This window comes from Pelophylax lessonae, assembly GCF_965119305.1.
Source record: "Pelophylax lessonae genome assembly, chromosome: 2".
In the NCBI taxonomy this organism is placed as follows: Eukaryota; Metazoa; Chordata; class Amphibia; order Anura; family Ranidae; genus Pelophylax; species Pelophylax lessonae.
Genome location: NC_138769.1, coordinates 36,739,790 through 36,763,429, shown reverse-complemented (window position 1 = coordinate 36,763,429; position 23,640 = coordinate 36,739,790). Strand labels below are relative to the sequence as shown.

Sequence of the window (23,640 nt, the reverse complement as noted above, 5' to 3'; positions counted from 1 at the left end):
CTGGTGGTACTGGCAGTCAAGCCTTGAGGGTGCCCAGGCAACAGCAGAAGCTGCATTAAGGAAGAAAGTGTTTTGCTCTGGGAAGCCTTTTAGGAATCCAAAAGAGAAACAGGGCCTACAGCAAGGGTATTATCTGTGCCCAAAAATTCTAATTCTAAGGTATACACTTTTTCCACTGACCCCCCCCCCCCTTCTATTATACACATAAACTTTATCACTGACCCCTTACTGCACCCATACACTTTGCTGATTGACCCCCCTACTTCACCCTTATACTTTACCACTGACCCCCTACTGCACCCCTATACTGTACCACTGACCCTGTACACTTTTCCACTGACCCCCCCCCCCCCCTTCTATTATACACATAAACTTTATCACTGACCCCTTACTGCACCCATACACTTTGCTGATTGACCCCCCTACTTCACCCTTATACTTTACCACTGACCCCCTACTGCACCCCTATACTGTACCACTGACCCTGTACACTTTACCGCTGACCCCTAATGCACCTGTATACTATACCACTGACCCCTACTGCACCCGCAAACTTTACCACTAACCCCTACTGCACCCGTATACTTTACCACTGACCCCTACTGCACCCGTATACTTTACCACTGACCCCTATTGCACCCGTATACTTTACCACTGACCCCTATTGTACCCGTATACTTTACCACTGACCCCTATTGTACCCGTATACTTTACCACTGACCCCTACTGCACCCGTATACTTTACCAATGACGCCTACTGCACCCCTATACTTTACCACTGACCCCCTACTGCACCCGTATACTTTACCACTGACCCCATTCGTACACTTTACTGCTGAACCCCTACTTTACCTGTACACTACACCACTGAGTCCCTAAAGCACGTGTACCCTGTAACACTGACTTGCTACTGCCCTTGTGCACTTTACCACTAACCCTCTACTGCACCTGTTCACTTTGCCACTGAGCCCCTACTACATTCCTACACTTTTCTACTGACCCCTTACAGCGCCTATACGAGGTGTGTCTAAAAGGTTTGGTGAAGGGTCTGGTATCTCATGGGCAACATGGGCCAGGTGCGTGCACATGCAAATGGCTATCCAGAGACACGTCAAGAAGCACCACCTAGCTTGGAGTACATGTTACCATCAGGGTGAACCCGCTGTGGGCAGTCAAATGTAGTCAGTGTGAGAAGTAGGGTCACAGTGCAATGGAGCAACGAGTGAACATCATGTTCTGCTACAAATTGGGGAAAATGGCAACGGAGACGCATGAAATGTTGGTGCAAGTGTACGGGACGGAAGCGTGAGCAGAAAATGTGTTTACAACGGGTTCAAACACTTTCGGGAAAGGAAGGAAACGACTAAGGGTGAGCCACATTCGGGTCAGCTGTCGACAAGCACAACTCCAGACATGATCGAGTGAGTGCGAGAAATGCTGAAACGGGATTGGCGACTGACTGATTAATGGCAGAGGAATTGGACATGGACACGGTGAACACCATCGTCTGCAAAAATTTGGGGAAGCGGATGATCTGTTAGGTGGCACTGATGGCCACTGATAGATGGCATTGATAGGCAGCACTGATGAGGAGGCACTGATTGGCATCCCTGATGGGCACTGACTGGCATCCCTGGTGGGCACTGATCAGCATCCCTGGTGGGCACTGATCAGCATCCCTGGTGGGCACTTTTGGGCGTCCTTGATGGATCTTCACCGATAATCGATGCGCTGATTATCAGTGCAGACCCCCCCCCCCCCCCCTCATATGATGTCCAGTCAGGATAAATGACCCCCCCCCCCCGCCCAGCCGTCATTCTGCTATCGGTTGGGCAGGATGTGGTTAGGTAAATGATTGGCAGCGAAGGGTCTATAGGCAGTGTGGCACCTTCCTAGGTAGGTGCTGGTATAGGTGTACACAGTTTTTTGGTTTCTCTTCTTAGCAGGGAGACAGCCAGGTAAATCTAAGAGCTGTCTGCTTAATAGAGAACTGTGAATGTAAGATAGATCCTGCCTTGTGTGCTCTGATGCTGCTCATCCTGGCTTGAGGTTTCACACTGATCCATTTGTGATAGAGTGTATTGGACCTTGGGAGGAAACCATGCAGGGCAGGGGATATCTGTACTGCCCTGGCCAATAGGCATGGGAGGTGCCCTGGTGCATGCTGGGTGACTGTACTTACTGTATATCTGAGGGGCACATGGTGCTGCTGGTCTTCGGCTGTAGAGAGAGGTCCAGGTGAGGAGGGGGCTGCCGCCTCTCCCCAGCGCAGGCTGCCATGCAGCCTCAGGTGGTCGACCTGAGGGCCAGAAACAGAGATGCTGAAATCCAGGGACTCTTGAGGGCTGACTGAGGGAGGATGTCCATGGATCTCATCTGGTATCATGGAGGAAGGTGATCTGCGGACAGGGGCTTGTGAGTACAGACTCCCCACGGGGATCCTAGAGACTGTTGCTGTTGAAATGCCCCTCTTGGTGCTATGAAAGTCAGCGGGTTGGGTGTAAGCTAAAGGGGACACTGGCTATTGTCCTGAAGATACAGAGTTCATTGAGTCTGCTGCTAACACAAGCAAGGGACTTATTCTTCCATGCAAGTGCTGTATGGTTCAGCAGAAGATCTGCTCTTCAGTTCCACTAAGTGAGGCCAAGTTAAAGTTGTCCTCACCTGTACATAGTTGAAATGGAGTATCCCATTAATCCCTTCTCCTATCCAAGTCCTCCAAATAAAACAAAAAAAAACAAATGCCCAAGATTGGTCATTGAAGACAACAAGCGAAAGAGTGTGTGTGTGTGTATCTGAGTGTGAACATACCCGGTACCTGGCAACAGGATAATCAGAGGGAGATCCACGATAGATTTATACTTAGCGGCCACTACGGGGTGGTGCTACAGCAGCAAGGGGTTAAGCACTGGCCACATCTGGCTTCCCACCTGGGGTATAAGGCACCATGCACACGGGCGTTTTTAACGCCGCTGTAAGTAGCGTCAGGCGTTTTCTTTTTGCAGCCTAAAAACGCTCCTCCATGTTATTCTATGGCCTTATGCACACACAGACGTTTTTGAGCTGTAAGTGGCCTAGGCGTTTTTAAGCTGCAACAAGAACCCACGGCCTGCGCGTTCTGAGGACCAGCGTTACAGCTGTAAAAACGTCTGACGCTGCTAAAGGCTGTATAACGTTGCTTAACGTGCGTTAAGCCACGTTATACGTTTTTTCTGCCTCCATTCAAAATCAATGGTTCCCTATGGGAGCCTATTGATTTGAATGGAAGTCGCACCGCAAGTCGGATCAGGGTGATCCGACTTGCGGCGCGACTTGCGAGAATCTTGAGGGGGAACTCCACGCCAAAATGGGATAAAAACGGCGTGGGGGTCCCCCCAGGTTCCAAACCAGGCCCTTCGGGTCCGGTATGGAATTTGAGGGTAGCCCCACGCCGAAAAAACGGCGTGGGGTCCCCCCCAAAATCCATACCAGACCCTTATCCGAGCATGCAGCCCGGCAGGCCAGGAAAGGGGAGGGGACGTCATCTGTGACATAAGGGGGCGGGGTCTCCCGATGACATCATCTGGCAGCCACGCCCCTAATGGCTATATAATAAGCTGCAGAGACCGGAGACCGGCATAATCACCGGAGACGTCGTCGGAGGAGGACCGGAGCGAGAAGAAGAGCCGAGGGCAAAAGAGCAGAAGACCGGAGAGGAGAAGACAAGAAGAGCGGACAGCAAAAGAGCAAAAGACCGGAGAGGAGAAGACAAGAAGAGCGGACAGCAAAAGACCAGAAGACCGGAGAGGGAGAAGACCGGATGAAGATTTTTAATAAACTTTCCAAAACATCTCCTGTCGTTATTTACACACACTGCCTTTTATGTGGTGAATGAGTAGGGGTACAGTGTACCCCATACCCATTCACATAGGGAGGGGGTCAAGGATCTGGGTGGCCCCCTTGTTAAAGGGGACTTCCAGATTCCGATGAGCCCCCTGCCCGCAGACCCCCACAACCACCGGCCAGGGTTGTGGGGATGAGGCCCTTGTCCCCATCAACATGGGGGCAAGGTGCTTTGAGGTGCCCATGTGGCCTGGTGTGGTCCGGGGGGGTGCGGCCGCTCGCTCGCACCTTTTCCCATTTTTGGCGTGGAGTTCCCCCTCAAGATTCTCACAGCGCAAGTCGAGCCGCAAGTCGGATCGTCCTGATCCGACTTGCGGTGCGACTTCCATTCAAATCAATAGGCTCCCATAGGGAACCATTGATTTTGAATGGAGGCAGAAAAAAAACGCTGCTAAAAGCAATGTGGCAAAACGTGCAATAACGCAAGTGGAAAAAGCTACTGAAAGCATGTTTTTACAGCTGCTTTTTGCGGCGTCAGAACTAACTTTGACGCACGTTTTTTCTAACGCCCCGTGTGCATGGGGCCAAAAGGGTCTTCCTTGGGTTAATCAGGGGTTGGTGCTAAGAAATGTATTTTTAAGGCCTCATGCACACTGGACATTATAAAAATGCCAGTAGCTATGTAGTGAGTTTCTCAGCTTTTTTGCATTGGCGTTTTTCAGCGTTTTTAGCTAAAAATCACCTCTCTGCTATTTTAGTAACTCCCACTTTCCCACAATGCAATGCTTACCAGACAATGCTCACCAGAATTGCATCGCATGGGTGTTCAAACTCATTCGATAAGATTTAGGTGCAGGGAAAAAAGGGTCCTACAACATTTTGGTGCAAATGTGGACCCTTTTTTTCCCCCGCATCAAAATTGCATCGCATGGGTGTGTAAACCCAAGCAGTGCGATTCTGTCAAGCACACTGCATTTTGCAATCTGTTTCGGGGTGTCGTTCATGGAACATTAAGCCCCCCGCTCACGTTGGGCAGATTTGACATGTCAAATCATAGCCTATTGCTGGCAACGTCACTGTCCGAATTGGTGCAACCCTGACTTTACGGCACCGCACCGATTCCCAAAAGTAGTTTCTGCACTATTTTTGGTGTCTTCAGGGCGATTTCAATAGACATCTGTGCATGAACCCGTACAAATGTCTGTCAAATCGCCCCCAAACTCATACTGACATGCGAGTTTGAAATCGTGCGCGTTCAGCTGAATGATTTCAAACCTGCCCTCAGTGTGAAGCTGTGCCGTTGCCAAAAATAGGCTCCAATTTGACATTTGATTCGACATGACGAATCGCATGCCAAATCGGCACAGTGTCAACGGGGGCTTCATGTTTCATGAATTAAACCCCAAAACCGATTGCAAAATGCAGTGCGCTTGCCAGAATCGGATTGTATGGGTGTTCACAGCCATGCAAAGCAATTAGGTGTGGAGAAAAAAAAAAGGATCCTACAACAATTTGGTGAAAATGTGATGCAATTTGAGCCATACAAAATATATGGCTCAAATCGCATCGCACAGACAACACATGTGATGTGCACAGGAATGTGGTGCGTTTTTGGTGCAAATCACATGCGGTGTTCAGCATGCACCAGTGTGACCCCAGGCTATGTTCCATCAACGACACCTCCTCCAAATACAACCCAGGCTTAAAAAATAAGCAATGGAATCAAAAACGCTAAAAAACACTGCTAACTGGCGTTTTTTTGGCGTTTATCGACATTAGAGTGTTTTTACAGCTGAAAAACGCCACTCAAAACCCACTAGTTTTTTTTTTTTTTTTTTTACAGCCAGAAAATGCCCCTGCCAAAAACTGCTGATAACAGCCTGTGGAGACATAGGATAACATGCTGGGGAGTTTATTGGCTGTAGAAAAAAACGTCTGACGCCAAAATAAGCCGATGTAAAAACGTCCCGTGTGCATGAGGCCTAATAAATTTGCAAAGATTTCAAACAAAGTTCTTTCACGTTGTCATTATGGGGGATTGTTTTTAGAATTTTGAGGCAAATAATGAAGTTAATCCATTTTGGAATAAGGCTGTAACATAACAAATGTGGAAAAAGTGCTGTGAATACTTTCCGGATGCACTGCATGCTGACCACTTAAACACGGGCAGGAAGCCCTTAACCTGACACAGGGCTGGATTACCTCTCTGAGAACTCTCCACTTGAAGCTGACGGCCCACAATAGCTATACCTGCAAGAGGGGCCAGCCTGAAGGACTTAAAGCAAAACTTTACGCATACCAAATTGATAAAGCATAATGTTGTTTAGCAAGGAACATACATTCCACATTAATAATTATGCTACTAAAATCAGTGTGTGCTGTAAGCTGTCTCCAGCATTGCTCCTGTTTCTTCTTGCTGGAGGCTGCCATTTTGGTGAAGGCCAGAGCCCCTGAGCAGCAGTAAATCATAAAGCAGAACTAAACGCATCAATTTAATGGTTTCAAAATGCAGTTACTTTCCTGGAATGCCAGGATTGCTGTCACATTTGCTTGTGTTCTCAACCAAACTGTCAAACCCAGTGACGGCCCGTCCATTGGGGGCGCAGGGGCGCCGCCCCCCCCCCCCTATCCATGCATCCAGCCCCCTAATCTACATGCAGGGTGCTGGACGCATGGATTCCAATAGGTTTTTTTTTTTTTTTTTTTGAAGCATGTGATTAGAGCCAGAGGCTCTTATAGGCTTCTAGAAAGGGTAGGCTTGGGGCGCAGAGCACTGCGCCCTGAGCCCACCCAGTTGTGGGACAATAGCGAATGAATATTTGCTATTGTCACATGGATTCTCCTCCTGGCCAATCAGGAAGCGGGTCCTGAGACCCGTTTCCCAATTGTCCGAAAGGAGAAGCCATCATATTGGCGAAGGAGGAAGAGGAGGGAGGAGATGCAGGGGAAGCCCGACCCACGGAGGAGACTGAGAAGGAAGAGACTGAGGGAAGTCGCTGCCATTGCTGCCTGCCCTCCACATGTGAGTCCAGGGCGACCGGGGGGTATGGTGTGCAGGCTGGAGCTGGTGTGGTCCGTCTCACCCCCCCCCCCCCCCCCCCGGCCCATGATGGAGCACCAGCTGCCACTGGTCAAACCATCAAATGGTTGGTGTCATAACAGATCACATGTGCAGCACCATGGCAGTTGCAGATCAAACTGAAGCAGCTTCCTTAGCTGTAAAGCAGGGGTGGGGAACCTTTTTTCTGCCAAGGGCCATTTGGGTATTTATAAAACCTTTTGGGGGCCGTACAAATTTATCACCTTAAAAATGTGCCTGTTATATTTGGTCAAACAATTAATTAACTGCTGTGATGGCTGCAACTGCTTCTCTTTGGTGAGGTATGTGATGTTAGCTGGTATTGATGATGTTGCTACTGGCAACTGGTTTTCCAGGTTTGCGTCGGTCAGTTTGGAGCGCAGTCTGGCTCAGGCGGGTACTGCTGGCATGTACTGCTGACTGGTATTGCTGTGGGTACTGCTGGCTGGTACTGTGCTGTAGGTACTGCTGGCTGGTACTTTTGTAGGTACTGCTGACTCTGGCTGTTACTGCTGGCTCTGGCTAGTACTGCTGGTTCTGCTGTGGGTACTGCTGGTTCTGGCTGGTACTGCTGTGTGTACTGCTGGTACTGCTGTTAGTACTGCTGGCTCTGGCTGGTTCTGGCTGGTACTGCTGTGTGTGCTGCTGGCGGGAAATGCTGGCTAGGAGAAGTGTAGCAGCGCCACACTGGAGGAAGAGGTGATGTTTCCTGTATTGGTCACAGGCGGAGTGCATTTGATATCACTCTGCCTGTGACTCACTCAGACTGTCATAACGGAGCAGGAACTATACAGGAAGCATTGGCTTCGTTCTGACAGATCACCTGAGAGACACAGACTCAGCTGCATGGGGGGCCGGACCAGATGACTTTGGGGGCCGCATACGGCCCCCAAACGTAGGTTCCCCACCCATGCTGTAAAGAATAGGAGGGTTTAATTCTGCTTTAAGGACCCTTTCACACTTGTATGACCTGAAAGTCACGCGACTTTGCCACGACTTGAAGCAATGCCTGTGTAATCTTGAGGACTATGGACCGCAAGTCGCATCAAAGTCGGACCAAAGTAGTGCAGGGACTACTTTGAAATGACACAGATACAGTAAAAGGTACTTTTTGGAAATCACAGGGAATGACTTGTCATGCGACTTTGCAGCCGAAAGGACAAGTTGCTCAAGTGTGAAAGGAGCCTAAGGCTTTCAGGAGATTGGCCTCTACAAACTAAAAACAGAAAGTAACTGAGCATGACCAAAGCAGAGTGAATCAGTGTATTAGGCCCCTTTCACACTTGTCCAACTTGTCCTGCGACTTGGGGCTGCAAAGACACATGACAAGTTGCACCCCATGATTTGCAATGAGCACCATTCATATATGTGCGATATCAAGTCACAGCGACTTCAAAGTAGTCCCTGCACTACTTTGGCCTGACTTTGATGCCACTAGAGGTCCATAGACCTGAAGATTACACAGGCATTGCTTCAAGTCGTGTCAAAGTCACGTGACTTTCAGAGCCCACATGGGTAAAAGAAGCCTTACTGGATTTGACACAGTATAGACCTTTATTTGTAATGTTTTACATCGCTATACATGCAAAGGGATCAGCCTGAAGTCATCTAGCAGGACTTAAAGCGAACTTTACTCATACCAACTTGATAAAAATAAGGTTGTTTAGTAAGGAATATACCGTACATTCCACATTAATAATTATGCTTCCAACATTAGTGTGTGCTGTAAATTGCCTCCAGCATTACTCCTGTTTCTTGGAGGCCGCCATTTTGCTGAAGCCAAGAGCCCCTGAGCAGCAGTAAATCATAAAGCAGAACATTACATTGCTATACCTGGAAAAGGGGCCAGCCTGAAGTCATCTGGCAGGACTTAATTTTCTGACTAACGTTCCACTTTAAACAAATCACTGTACCTGTACGTCGTCTCGGAGAAGAGGTTGTATCGGGATGATTTGCAGCTCCAGGCATCAACCTGGTACTGTTCTTTAGAGCCAGCGGTCGGCTTTCAGAAGATAACAGCCGATGCAGCTCAGCAGCTGCTTCGCCGTTATCCCAGCGAGCGGAAGGGGACGTCCCCCCGCCCCCGCCACCTTCTGCGGCTCTGCCTGGGTCTCCAGTCCCGCCGGGAGACCCGAGCAACCAGCCGGCGCGTCCACTGGCTGGTTGGAGCCCCAAACAAAGCCGGATTCGGCTTTGATCGGGTCTCCGATGTAGTAACCCGGAAGCGGCATCATGATGTCACTTCCAGTTTACTCAGCGCTAACGGCGCGGAATATAAAAACCTGTCAGTATTCAAAAATGCCGATTTCGGCACTTTGAATACTTGGAAGTGCAGTGGAGGGGTTTGGGGTCTTTTAGACCCCCGATCCCTCCATAAAGAGTACCTGTCACTGCCTATTACTGTCACAAGGGATGTTTACATTGCTTGTGACAGCAATAAAAGTGATCAGATTTTTTTTTTTTTTTTTTAAAACAGTGCAAAAATAAAACATAAAATAAAAAATATAGGAACAAAAAATGTTTAAAGCGCCCCCGTCGCCGTGAGCTTGCGCACAAAAGAAAACGCATACATAAGTTGCGCCCGCAAATGAAAACGGTGTTCAAACCACACATGTGAGGTATCGCCCTGATCGCCAGAGCAAGAGCAATCATTCTAAAAAAAGAGCTATTCTGTAACTCTAAACTGGCAACCGTCGCCTATGGAGATTTTTAAGTACCGTACTTTGTCGCCATTCCACGGGTGTGCGCAATTTTAAATGTAACATGTTAGGTATCTATTTACTCGGCGTGACATCATCTTTCAAAACATACAATAAAATTGGGCTAACTTTACTGTTTAGTTTTTTTTTTTAAATGCAGTAAAATATATTTTTTACAAAAAAAATTGCGTTTGAAAGACTGCTGGGCAATTACTGTGTGACAAAAAATATTACAACGACCGCATTTTTATTCTCCAGAGTCTTTGCTTAAAATGTATATATAATGTTCGGGGGTTCTAAGTAATTTTCTAGCTAAAAATACTGATTATAACTTGTAAACAACAAGTGTCAGAAATAGGCCCGGTCCTTAAGTGGTAATTATGCTTCCAACATTAGTGTGCTGTAAATTGCTTCCAGCATTACTCCTGTTTCTTCTTGCTGGAGGCCGCCATTATACTAAATCCAAGAGCCCCTGAGCAGCAGTAAATCATAAAGCAGAACTTTACATAGCTATACCAAGAAAAGGGGCCAGCCTGAAGCAGTGGCGGCTGGTGCTCAAAATTTTTGGGGGGCGCAAACAGAAAAATGTAATAGGCATTGCTTTGCGGCAAAAAAATGCAGCAAAAAATTGCATGACTTTGAGGTCACAAAAGTGTGAAAGGGGCCTTCAGTAATCAAAGTATAGTGTGCCCCCTTCAGTGCAGAGTGACTACAGCGTGCCCCCTTCAATGCAGAGTGACCACAGCGTGCCTCCATCAATGCAGAATGACCACAGCGTGCCTCCATCAATGCAGAGTGACCACAGCGTGCCCCCATCAATGCAGAGTGACCACAGCGTGCCCCCCATCAATGCAGTAACCACAGCATGCCCCCATCAATGCAGTGACCACAGCATGCCCCCATCAATGCAGAGTGACCGCAGCATGCCCCCTTCAATGCAGAGTGACCTCAGCCTGCCCCCTTCAATGTAGAGTGACCACAGTGTGCCCCCTTCAATGTAGAGTGACCACAGTGTGCCAGAGAGACCAGTGCACTTACCTGATGCAGCGGTGGCTTCTACTCAGTCCTCCGCATCTCCCGAGTCCTCCTCCTCCTCCTCGGCCAATGGCAAAGGTTCGCCTTTCAGCCAATCAGGAAACGGGTCTCGGAACCGCTTCCTGATTGGCCAGGAGGAGGATCCGTGTGACAATAGCGAATATTTATTCGCTATTGTCACACAATGGGTGGGCTCGAGGCGCACTGCTCTGCGCCCAGGGTCCACCCTTTTCTGAAGCCTATTAGAGCCTCTGGCTCTAATCACGTGCTTCAGAAGAAAAAAAAAACCCCATTGAACTCCATGCGTCCGGTGCCCCGCATGTAGATTAGGGGGCCGGACGCATGGATGGGGGGGCGGCGCCCCTGCTCCCCCAACGCACCGGCAGCCACTGGCCTGAAGTCATCTAGCAGGACTTAATTTTCTGACTAACGTTCCACTTTAAAGGCCCGTACACATGATATGAAAATCGGAAGTAAAATTTGGTCCGACGAACGATCTGCCGATTTTCAGATCATTAGTATAGTGCTTTCAACAGCCGATTATGAAGTTTCAGACAACAAAATCTGGATGTGCAGGCTTTACAATTTTTATCGTACGTCAACACAACGTCCGATTTTCATTTAGTTAGTACAGTTTTCATCCGAAAAAAATCGTAAGAGCAAGACTAGGCATGCTCAGAAAGGAAAGAACACATACAAAACAATTCAACACAGGACATCACTTCTGAAGTTGAATTCTGTCGTAGGAGAATTTTCATATGAAAGTAACCTCTTCGCTTTCCATATGAGACTAGCATGCCACAAAATAGGGACGCAAGATCGTTCGATAATCTGATCGTCTGTACGAGGCTTAAGTGAAGTGCAGGCATGCACTTCATGCTAGGCACACAGCGGGACCCCATACCTGTACTGGGAGAGAGGTAGCGGTGATACGCTGGACAGGTGGAGAGGGCAATGGCTCTTTGTGTCCCTCCTAAATGCTCAGGTTACAGCAGTAAGTACATTACATCAAGAGAGTTTACTAGAGTTCGTTCATGTTTAACCACTTCCCGCAAAATCACATACCCGTGCTTCATTTTGAGGAAGTGGTTGTACCCAGTGTTCATTTTGGCAGCAAATTTTAGATTTAGTTTTAGTTATATTTGTACATTTCTCTAGGATTTCCAAACGAATTATATACTACTGGAGTAAAAATCGAATAATGTCATTATTTCTGGTATTACGGGTTGAACACGCACTACAGACACAGATTTAGCCGTTGTGATATAAAAAGTCTTTATAAATAAAACCGAGTTTCATAAAACAAACAAAAATATTGCTTTCTGGTAATCAGAAGTGCAAACTTATACTTATGCGGTGGTGCAATACATGTTTAAACCTTATTATGCTATTATTACAGGCTCTGGATGGAATCGTGTTGCTGATTTAGAAATGGCCAGCAGAGGAGTGTTCATTTTGATGTCAATTTTCAATTTCGTTTTAATCATAGTCTTTTTACTAAAATGCCATTTTAGTTTTAGTCTTGTTTTAGTCGTTTGAATTATTTTAGTTTTAGTCATATTTTAGTCTACTAAAATAGGGACTGCTTTCATGTGATAACAACTGATGCAACTAATCAGACGATCAGCTGTTATCACAAGCAGCCAAAGGGGACGTCTTGCCCCCCCCCCGTCTCGCCGCCTTCTGATGCTCTGCCGTCCCACCGGGAAGACCCAAGCAACCAGCCGGCGTGTCCGCCGGCTTGCCAGAGTCCAGAACAAAGCCAGAATTGTCCGCTGATCCATTGGACTGATACAGTGTACAGTTTCATGGATGGAGAGTACATTTGTATTGGCGGACAGTTGCCAAAGCCAGCCAGCTAACAGTTGCCTATGCCAGCCAGCCATCCACCACAGGGTGCCGGCCAGCCACCCACCACAGGGTGCCAGCCAGCCAGCCACCCACAACAGGGTGCCAGCCACCCACCACAGGGTACCAGCCTGCTAGCCATCCACCACAGGGTGCCAGCCACCCACCACAGGGTGCCGGCCAGCCACCCACCACAGGGTGCCAGCCAGCCAGCCACCCATAACAGGGTGCCAGCCATCCACCACAGGGTGCCAGCCAGCCAGCCACACACAACAGGGTGCCAGCCACCCACCACAGGGTACCAGCCTGCCAGCCATCCACCACAGGGTGCCAGCCACCCACCACAGGGTGCCAGCCAGCCAGCCACCCACCACAGGTTGCCAGCCACCCACCACAGGGTACCAGCCAGCCATCCACCACAGGGTGCCAGCCACCCACCAAAGGGTACCAGCCAGCCACCCACCACAGGGTGCCAGCCAGCCACCCACCATAGGTTGCCAGCCACCCACCACAGGGTGCCAGCCACCCACCAAAGGGTACCAGCCAGCCAGCCACCCACCACAGGGTGCCAGCCACCCACCACAGGGTGCCAGCCAGCCAGCCACCCACCATAGGTTGCCAGCCACCCACCACAGGGTACCAGCCAGCCATCCACCACAGGGTGCCAGCCACCCACCACAGGGTGCCAGCCAGCCAGCCACCCACAACAGGGTGCCAGCCACCCACCACAGGGTACCAGCTAGCCAGCCATCCACCACAGGGTGCCAGCCACCCACCATAGGTTGCCAGCCACCCACCACAGGGTGCCAGCCACCCACCCACCAAAGGGTACCAGCCAGCCATCCACCACAGGGTGCCAGCCACCCACCACAGGGTGCCAGCCAGCCAGCCACCCACCACAGGTTGCCAGCCACCCACCACAGGGTGCCAGCCACCCACCAAAGGGTACCAGCCAGCCAGCCACCCACCATAGGTTGCCAGCCACCCACCACAGGGTACCAGCCAGCCATCCACCACAGGGTGCCAGCCACCCACCACAGGGTGCCAGCCAGCCACCACAGGGTCTTTAGATCGGGTCTTCGCTGTAGTAACCCGGAAGCAGGGTCACTTCCGGTTTACTCGGCAGCCAACGGCACCGTTTTTAAAAAATCCAAAGTATTCAAAAACACCAATTTTGCTGTTTTGAATACATGGAAGTGCATAAAGAATATCTGTCACTGCCTATTACTGTCACAAGGGATGTTTACATTTCTTGCGACAGCAATAAAAGTAATCAGATTTCTTTTTTTTTAAAGGGACAGTGTAATAAAAAAAATAAATAAATAAACAAGACATATATTTTTTTTTTAAAGCATCCCCGTCCCTGTGTGCTCATGTGCCATAGAAGACGCATACGTAAGCCACGCCCGCAAATGTAAACAGTGTTCAAATCACACGTGAGGCATCGTCGCGATCGCTAGAACGAGAGCAATAATTCTAGCAAAAAGACCTCCTCTGCATCTCTAAACTGGTGACCATTAAAAAATGTTTTTCAAGCGTCGCCTATGGAGATTTTTAAGTACTGTAGTTTGTCGCCATTCCATAAGTGCGCACATTTTTAAAGCGTGACATGTTGGGTATCTATTTACTCGGTGTAACATTATCTTTCACATTATACTAAAAATTGGTGTTAACTTTACTGTTTAGTATTTTTTAAAATTCAGTGAAATGTATTTTTTCCAAAAAAATAGCGTTTGAAAGACCGCTGCGCAAATAGCATGTGACATAAAATATTGAAACGACTGCCATTTTATTCTCCAGAGTCAATGCTAAATCAATAAATAAATATATATACTGTATATATATATATATATACAGTAGGTACGGAAAGTATTCAGACCCCCTTAAATTTTTCACTCTTTGTTATATTGCAGCCATTTGCTAAAATCATTTAAGTTCATTCTTCTTCCTCATGAATGTACACATAGCACCCCATACTGACAGAAAAACACAGAATTGTTGACATTGTTGCAGATTTATTAAAAAAGAAAAACTGAAATATCACATGGTCCTAAGTATTCAGACCCTTTGCTCAGTATTTAGTAGAAGCCCCCTTTTGATCTAATACAGCCAGGAGTCTTTTTGGGAAAGATGCAACAAGTCTTTCACACCTGGATTTGGGGATCCTCTGCCATTCCTCCTTGCAGATCCTCTATAGTTCTGTCAGGTTGGATGGTAAACGTTGGTGGACAGCCATTTTTAGGTCTCTCCAGAGATGCTCAATTGGGTTTAAGTCAGGGCTCTGGCTGGGCCATTCAAGAACAGTCACGGAGTTGTTGTGAAGCCACTCCTTCGTTATTTTAGCTGTGTGCTTAGGGTCATTGTCTTGTTGGAAGGTAAACCTTCGGCCCAGTCTGAGGTCCAGAGCACTCTGGAGAAGGTTTTTGTCCAGGATATCCCTGCACTTGGCCGCATTCATCTTTCCCTCGATTGCAACCAGTCGTCCTGTCCCTGCAGCTGAAAAACACCCCCACAGCATGATGCTGCCACCACCATGCTTCACTGTTGGGACTGTATTGGACAGGTGATGAGCAGTGCCTGGTTTTCTCCACACATACCGCTTAGAATTAAGGCCAAAAAGTTCTATTTTGGTCTCATCAGACCAGAGAATCTTATTTCTCACCATCTTGGAGTCCTTCAGGTGTTTTTTTAGCAAACTCCATGCGAGCTTTCATATGTCTTACACTGAGGAGAGGCTTCCGTCGGGCCACTCTGCCATAAAGCCCCGACTGGTGGAGGGCTGCAGTGATGGTTGACTTTCTACAACTTTCTCCCATCTCCTGACTGCATCTCTGGAGCTCAGCCACAGTGATCTTTGGGTTCTTCTTTACCTCTCTCACCAAGGCTCTTCTCCCCCGATAGCTCAGTTTGGCCGGACGGCCAGCTCTAGGAAGGGTTCTGGTCGTCCCAAACGTCTTCCATTTGAGGATTATGGAGGCCACTGTGCTCTTAGGAACCTTAAGTGCAGCAGAAATCTTTTTGTAACCTTGGCCAGATCTGTGCCTTGCCACAATTCTGTCTCTGAGCTCTTCAGGCAGTTCCTTTGACCTCATGATTCTCATTTGCTCTGACATGCATTGTGATCTGGAAGGTCTTATATAGACAGGTGTGTGGCTTTCCTAATCAAGTCCAATCAGTATAATCAAACACAGCTGGACTCAAATGAAGGTGTAGAACCATCTCAAGGATGATCAGAAGAAATGGAAAGCACCTGAGTTAAATATATGAGTGTCACAGCAAAGGGTCTGAATACTTAGGACCATGTGATATTTCAGTTTTTCTTTTTTAATAAATTTGCAACAATGTCAACAATTCTGTGTTTTTCTGTCAGTATGGGGTGCTATGTGTACATTCATGAGGAAGAAGAATGAACTTAAATGATTTTAGCAAATGGCTGCAATATAACAAAGAGTGAAAAATTTAAGGGGGTCTGAATACTTTCCATACCCACTGTATATAATGTTTGGGGGTTCTAATCAATTTTCTATCAAAAAATACTGATTTTAACTTATAAGCAACAAATGTCAGAAATAGGCCCGGTCTTTAAGTGGTTAATTATCTGTCCGGGTTATGAGTATTGGTACCCCATGTGTACGGCAGTAATCCTGTACAAAGTGTAGCCCAGAAGAACCCTCCCTGGGGTTGGCCCCTCATGTGACCCACACTGGGTGCTCAACGAGGAGAGAAACAGAGGACATCTGGCCACCATGACTGGCCCCTCCCCCTTACATTCACACTTCAACACTCACCCCTACTACACCTGTAGCTTTGGCACCTGTCTGCCAATACAAATGTCCTCTCCATCCATGACACTACACACTGCATCAGTCCAATGGATCAGCAGACATTTACCAGTAGAGATATACACACACCGGCCACTTTATTAGGTACACCTTGCTAGTCCCGGGTTGGACCCCCTTTTTCCTTCAGAACTGCCTTCATTGTTGGTGGAATAGATTCTACAAGGTGTTGGAAACATTCCTCAGAGATTTTGCTCCATAGTGACATGAAAGCATCACACAGTTGCTGCAGATTTGTCGGCTGCCCATCCATGATGGGAAGTTCCATTTCCATCACATCCCAAAGATGCTCTATTGGATGAGATCTGGTGAGTGTGGAGGCCATTGAAGTACAGGGACCTGATCTGGTGAGTGTGAAGACCATTGGAGTACAGTGACCTGATCTGGTGAGTGTGGAGGCCATTGGAGGACATTGACCTGATCTGGTGAGTGTGGAGGTCATTGGAGGACATTGACCTGATCTGGTGAGTGTGGAGGTCATTGGAGTACAGTGACCGGATCTGGTGAGTGTGGAGGCCATTGGAGGACAGTGACCTGATCTGGTGAGTGTGGAGACCATTGGAGTACAGTGACCGGATCTGGTGAGTGTGGAGACCATTGGAGTACAGTGACCGGATCTGGTGAGTGTGGAGACCATTGGAGTACAGTGACCGGATCTGGTGAGTGTGGAGACCATTGGAGTACAGTGACTGGATCTGGTGAGTATGGAGGCCATTGGAGTACAGTGACCGGATCTGGTGAGTGTGGAGGTCATTGGAGTACAGTGACCTGGTCTGGTGAGTGTGGAGACCATTGGAGGACAGTGACCTTATCTGGTGAGTGTGGAGACCATTGGAGGACAGTGACCTGATCTGGTGAGTGTGGAGACCATTGGAGTACAGTGACCGGATCTGGTGAGTGTGGAGGCCATTGGAGGACAGTGACCGGATCTGGTGAGTGTGGAGGCCATTGGAGGACAGTGACCGGATCTGGTGAGTGTGGAGACCATTGGAGTACAGTGACCTCATTGTCATGGTGAAGAAACCAGTGGTGAGATGATTGGAGCTTTGTGACATGGTGCATTATCCTGCTGGAAGGAGCCATCAGAAGATGGGGACACTGTAGTCATAAAGGGATGGATATGGTCAGCAACAATACTCAGTTACCAAGCAATTGAACAGGTACCTAATAAAGTGACCGGTGAGTGGAGATTTCCAAGTACAGTCATACCCCGCTTTAAGTACACTCACTTTACATACACTCGCGAGTAAGGACACAGCTTGTTCAGCTTGGCATGACACTACTCCCGGTTTTTAACATTGGCGTCTATAGGAAATCTTGGTCAGCTTGACATGGCACTGCTCCCAAACCATAAGTGACAGGGATACCAAACTTAGGGAGCACCGAGAGGGGACCCAGAACTACAACATATCATTTTTTGTGGCCGGCCAGCTTGCCTAGGTAATCTACCATGTCATAGTCCTGGATCCCCTTAACATGCTCCCCAAGCTTGGTGTCCTTATCACATTGTTTGGGAGAAATGCCATGTCAAGCTGACCAAGATTTCCTATGGAGCTAGTGTATTTACATGCATTGAGAAATGAAAAAAGGTATTGCTTCACTTTAAGTACATTTTCGTTTTACATACATGCTCTGGTCCCATTGTGTACTTAAAAGTGGGGTATGCCTGTAATACAGAAAAGGTTTGAACACTCAGCCCTAACAAGGAGCACTGTAACTTTAAATTGATTCCTCCCCTTCTACAATCTGATTGGTCAATATTGTACCCCCACCCTCCCGGTGATTGGCCCTTCCTATGTCACTCCACAGCCCCTCCTCCGCCACTATGAGCTCCTTTCAGAAATGCTGCCATTGGCTAGTGAGAGGCCAGACTAAGGAAAAGAACCAATAAGACAAAAACAGACATCAATGCTTGTTTACATCGTACTGGGCACGCCTCTTCCGCGCTCCTATTGGCTGAGCGGGTCCGATGGCCGCAGCCGATTGGCTGTCCTGGAGAAGGAACTGTCTGGCGCTCGGTTCTGAGTTTCAGTCACCGAGATGTCGCATCTGACTGCCGTGTTTTTCTGCGGGGTGTCCGTCCTCCTCCTGGGGGCGCCCCAGACCCGGGCCCACATCCCCCCGCGCAACGAGACAGCCCGGGTGGCGCGCTTTGTGGCCCACCACTGTGACTGGGGCGCCCTGGCCACCATCTCCAGCCATGAGCCCGTCAGAGGACAACCCTTCGCCAACGTGTTCTCCATCAGCGACGGTCCCCGGAGACACAGCAGCGGCGTCCCCTACTTCTACCTCACCACCATGGAGATCTCCGTCCAGGACCTACAGGTGAGAGGTTACCATGGAGACCACACAGAGAGGCGGGGTCGTGTGACTGGGGGGGCGGGCCTCTGTTGTTACTGGGGGTCACATGACCCTCTCCCAGGGGGCTCAGCTGGAGGTCACATGACCCTCTCCTAGGGGCTCAGCTGGAGGTCACATGACCCTCTCCTAGGGGGATCAGCTGGAGGTCACATGACCCTCTCCTAGGGGGATCAGCTGGAGGTCACATGACCCTCTCCTAGGGGGATCAGCTGGAGGTCACATGACCCTCTCCTAGGGGCTCAGCTGGAGGTCACGTGACTCTCTACCAAGGGGGCCCAGCTGGAGGTCACATGACCCTCTCCTAGGGGCTCAGCTGGAGGTCACGTGACTCTCTACCAAGGGGGCCCAGCTGGAGGTCACATGACCCTCTCTCAGGGGGCCCAGCTGGCCAATGGAGGTGCAGTCTTTGTCACATGTCTTAGACCTTTTACCACTTTCCCAGCAGGCACTCCCCCCCCCCCCTTCCTGCCCAGGCCAGCTTTCAGCGCTCTCACGCTTTGAATGACAATTGCGCAGTCATGCTACACTGTACTCATATGACATTATTATCATTTTTTTTAGACCTTTCTTATCCTGGTATTTCATCACAGCTGGAGTTTTTTTTGGGCTAAAAGACCGAAAATTTTGAAAAAAATGAAAAAATTCATTGTCTGTTATAAAATGTTGCTAATGGGAAATTTCTCTCCTTCACGGATTTGCACTGATAGGCCGCACTAATAGCTGGCACTAAAAGGCGGCACCAGTAGACTGAACACTAATAGGTGGCACTGATGGGCAATGATAGGTGGCACTGATAGGCTGCACTGAGAGGCAGCACCTATAGACTGAACTGATGGTCACTGATAGGCAACACTATTAGGCGGCACTGATGGTCACTGATAGGCTCCACCGATAGGCAACACTAATAGGAAGCACTGATAGGCAACACTTATAGGTGGCACTGAAAGACAGCACTAATAGGCAATGATAGGTGGCACTAATAGGCTGAACTGGGGGCACTAATGGGCTGAACTTATGGACACTAATAGGTAAAACTGATAGTCTGAACTGATGGGCTGCGCTGATTGGCACTGATAGGCTGAACTGATTGCCTGCGCTTATGGGCACTGAAAAGTGGCACTGATAGGCTGCGCTAATGGGTACTGATAGGCTGAACTACTGGGCACTGATTGGTGGCACTGATGGGCTGCACTGATGGACACTGATATGTGGCACTGATGGGCTGCGATAATGGGTACTGATAAGCGGCACTGATAGGCTGAACTGATGGACACTGATAGGTGGCGCTGATGGGCAGCAATGATAGGCTGAACTAATGGGCAGCACTGATGGGCGATACTCATAAATGGCACTGATAGGTAGCACTGATAGGCTGAACTAATGGGCTGCAATGGGGGGCACTGATGGGCACTCATAGGTGGCACTGATTGGGCTGCACTCATAGGTGGCACTAATGGGCTGCGCTAATGACCACTGATAGGCCGAATTGATGGGCACTGATAGGTGGCACTAATGGGCGGCAATGAGAGGCTGAACTGATTGGCGGCAGTGATGGGCTGCACTAATGGGCACTGATAGGCTGAACTGATGGGCGGCAATGATAGGCTGAACTAATGGGCAGCACTGATAGGTGGCACTCGTAGGCTGAACTAAAGGGCACTGATGGGCTGCAATGGGTGGCACTGATAGGTGGCATTGATAGGCTGAACTTATGGGCAATAATAGGTGGATCTGATAGGCTGAACAAATGGGCACTGATGGACTGTGATAGGCAGCACTGATAGGTGGCACTGATAGGCTGAACTAATGGGCACTGATAGGTGGCACTGATGGGCTGCGATAGGCAGCACTGATAGGCGGCACTGATGGGCTGCGATAGGCAGCATTAATGGGCGGCACTGATGGGCTGAACTAATGGGCACTGATGGGCTGCGATATGTGGTGTCACTTATAGGCGGCATCAAGTTATTTTTTTAACAGCCCTGTTGGAGGGGCTTTGGTGAACTATCAAAAGTCTACACCGACCCCTGATGTCTCACTTTTGAGACAGAGAAAGGAACCAAGGACAGAGATTCCCCAGTCTCTTTCTCTGCAGCCTCAGCTGCACCGGACAGTGAATGAATGAGAAGTGCTCTGTGCTAAGCGGCTTCCTGATCATTCACAAACTGAAGCATAGTAAAAAACAGTTTACTATGTTTCAGTTATAAATGGATGGACACAGGAGAGAAATTACATTTTTATCAGCACCTTACCCCGGTCTTTACCCTGAAACATCCACAGCTGGCAGGAGAGGGGAGGAGGGAAGCTGGAAGTGCTGCAGGGGGAGGTTGACATGGGAAGAATATGGGGTTCCAAAAGAGGAGGAACAGGAACAGAAGGGGCGGCATTTACAGCTGTCAATTCCTTATATTTTATTTCTGCGGCCACTGAATCCCAGCAGGGGTGGGGGGAGAGGAGAGAAGGCAGCTTTCCGTGGCTGCAGGAGGAAAGGGGATCTGTACCAGTGAATGCCGCCCCTCCTGTCCCAGATCCACGGGTCGGTAAGGAAGGATCGCAGTCTACCCTTCACCTACCCACAATTGATGGGTAGATCTCAATCTTTTCCAGCCACCTGTGGCAGCTATTGCATACAACAGGCACAGCCTGCCCATGACTAAAGGAAGGGAAGATCTCTTGGGAGCTGACATGATGGAGATCCTTCCACCCCCGTACAGCAGGTACATAACAAGTGAAGGATCTCCTAATCTAATGATGTCACGTCTGTTTATCACACAGAGCCATGTGTAGGGAAGCGGCTTATCTCCTCTTATGTCATCTCACTGTCATGTGAGTCATGTTTTTATGTTACACAAGAACACATTTTTAAAATGTCTGAAATTAAAGGTACAGTCTACTTTTTGGAAAAAAGTAATAAATGCACAAAAGCTGATTTAAAAAAAAAAAAAAATAATAAAAATTAGAATTTATTACATTTTTGTATTCAGGTGGTGAGCAGTGCACTATGCGATCCGATTCTGCTGCGGATAAAAAAAAGCCTCATGTGCGAGTTTAGTGCGAATTCAGACATACAAAGCGTACGGCTGAAATTTGCACCGCACAGAGATCGCATGTAATTTAGGAGCAGTGCGCTCCGAATTACATGCGATCTCTGCATCTGCACAAATGTGAACTGGGGCTAAGCGTATATTGATTGGTTTGCACAAATGTTTACAAACTGTGGGATATTTATTATTTATTTATTTATTTTTATATTTTTTTACTAGTAAGGGCTCTTTCACACGGTCCGCCTCTGTAGGCGGATCCGTGCTGCTCAGCGGGGATCGATCCGCGATCCCCGCTGAGCCGGCGGATGACAGCTCCGTCTCCGCTTGCAGTGCGGAGAGGGAGGTGTCACAGCCCCCGCTGCCCTCTATGGGGAATCGGATGAGAGCGGACCGCATGTCCGCTCTCATCCGATCCCGAGGATGGATGGAAAATAGGGTTTCCATCCGTCCGGATTTCACGGACAGGATCGGATGCAGATGGCAGCGGGTGTCAGCGGACATGTCACCGCTGACATCCGCTGCTCCATAGGGCTGAATGGGGCATCCGATCAGATCCGCCTAAAAAACTGACAGGTGGATCTGATTGGACCGCCCGTGTGAAAGAGCCCTTATGGTGGAGACTGTGATATTGCAGTGAACAAATCTGACTCTAACTGACACTTTTTGGGGGCCAGTGACACTAATACAGTGATCAGTGCTAAAAAATATACAGTCACTGTACTAATGATACTGGCTGGGAAGGGGTTAAACATTGAGGGCAATCAAAGGGTTAACTGTGTTCCTAGCCAGTGCTTAAATCGGTGTTCCAGCTGTGGAAAAAATAAAAGTCAGCTGCTACAAATACTGTACAAATACTGTAGCTGCTGACTTTTAATATATAGACACTTACCTGTCCAGGGAGCCCACAATGTCTGCACCCCACCTGATTTCCGGTTCCCCTGCTGGGTGCTGCCGCTGCCATTCACTCTGAGGGAAACCGACAATGAAGCCTTTTGACTTCACAGCCGGTTCCCTGCTGCGCTCTGAGTATTCTCATTGGCTCTGCAGCGAGGGAAGGAGAAAGAAGATGGAAGTCGCTGTCTCCCGGAAGTGGGGAGGGATACTTGTCAAAAACAGGTACTCCTCCCCCCTGAAAGGTGCCAAATGTGGCACCGGAGGGGGGGGAGGAAGCAGATGGGAGGAAGTTCCACTTTTTGGTTGAACTCCACTTTAAAGTGGTTGCTAAGCCAGCCGCTCCCGCCACCCTCCACAGCCCAGTGCTCCAGTGAGAGCTGGAGGGACAGAGCACAGAGCTGAGTGGAGAACAGCTGCAGCCACATACTGTAGGTGCGTATGTATATTTCTTTTTTTTATTTATGCCCCACACTTTTACTTTAATGAAATACAAGTATGATGATTCCACCAGATGCTCTGCTGAGGCCCTCTGCAGCGGTGGCTAATGGGGGTCAGTTTGAGGGGGGGGGGGCTTTTGGGAATGCCAGCATTGTACATCGGGCAACTGTATGCTGTTTGAAGGGACGTGCTACCATAATCTGCTCTGAATGACCCATATTCTATATGGAGTTTCGGGTCCATTATTTCGGGTGCATTCATATTACCTTGCTGGTGTTGGAATTTATCACTATCATCACAACAATTATTTACCAAAGTCACCTTTTCACTTGGGACTCTTTGATTATTATATGGACTCTTTTTTTCAACAAAGACTTCATTTCTCCTGTTATTTCAGTAATGAGGATTGTAGTTTTTTGTTTGTGACACTGTTTTATAACGCCCAGATGAAGTCTTTTTATGACGAAACGTTGGCGACTCCAGACGCAATCGTCCACACGCCCCTTCTTTGAGCCGGCTGTAACGGACCGTTTCAGCAGACAAGGGGTTAAAAACCCGTTTAGGCGATATGCCCCTTTCTG

At 48.7% G+C, this 23,640-nt stretch overlaps 1 protein-coding gene across 1 annotated transcript in view; it reads left to right on the top strand.

Annotated features, from left to right (window-relative positions):
* The first annotated feature begins 18,280 nt into the window (after positions 1-18,280).
* Positions 18,281-23,640, top strand: part of CREG1 (cellular repressor of E1A stimulated genes 1) — a 60,488-nt gene continuing 55,128 nt past the window's right edge. Inside the window, exon 1 of the mRNA XM_082247015.1 lies at positions 18,281-18,647. Coding sequence (XP_082103141.1) covers positions 18,363-18,647 — 285 coding nt within the window. The 5' untranslated portion in view covers positions 18,281-18,362. The remainder of the gene's footprint in view (positions 18,648-23,640) is intronic.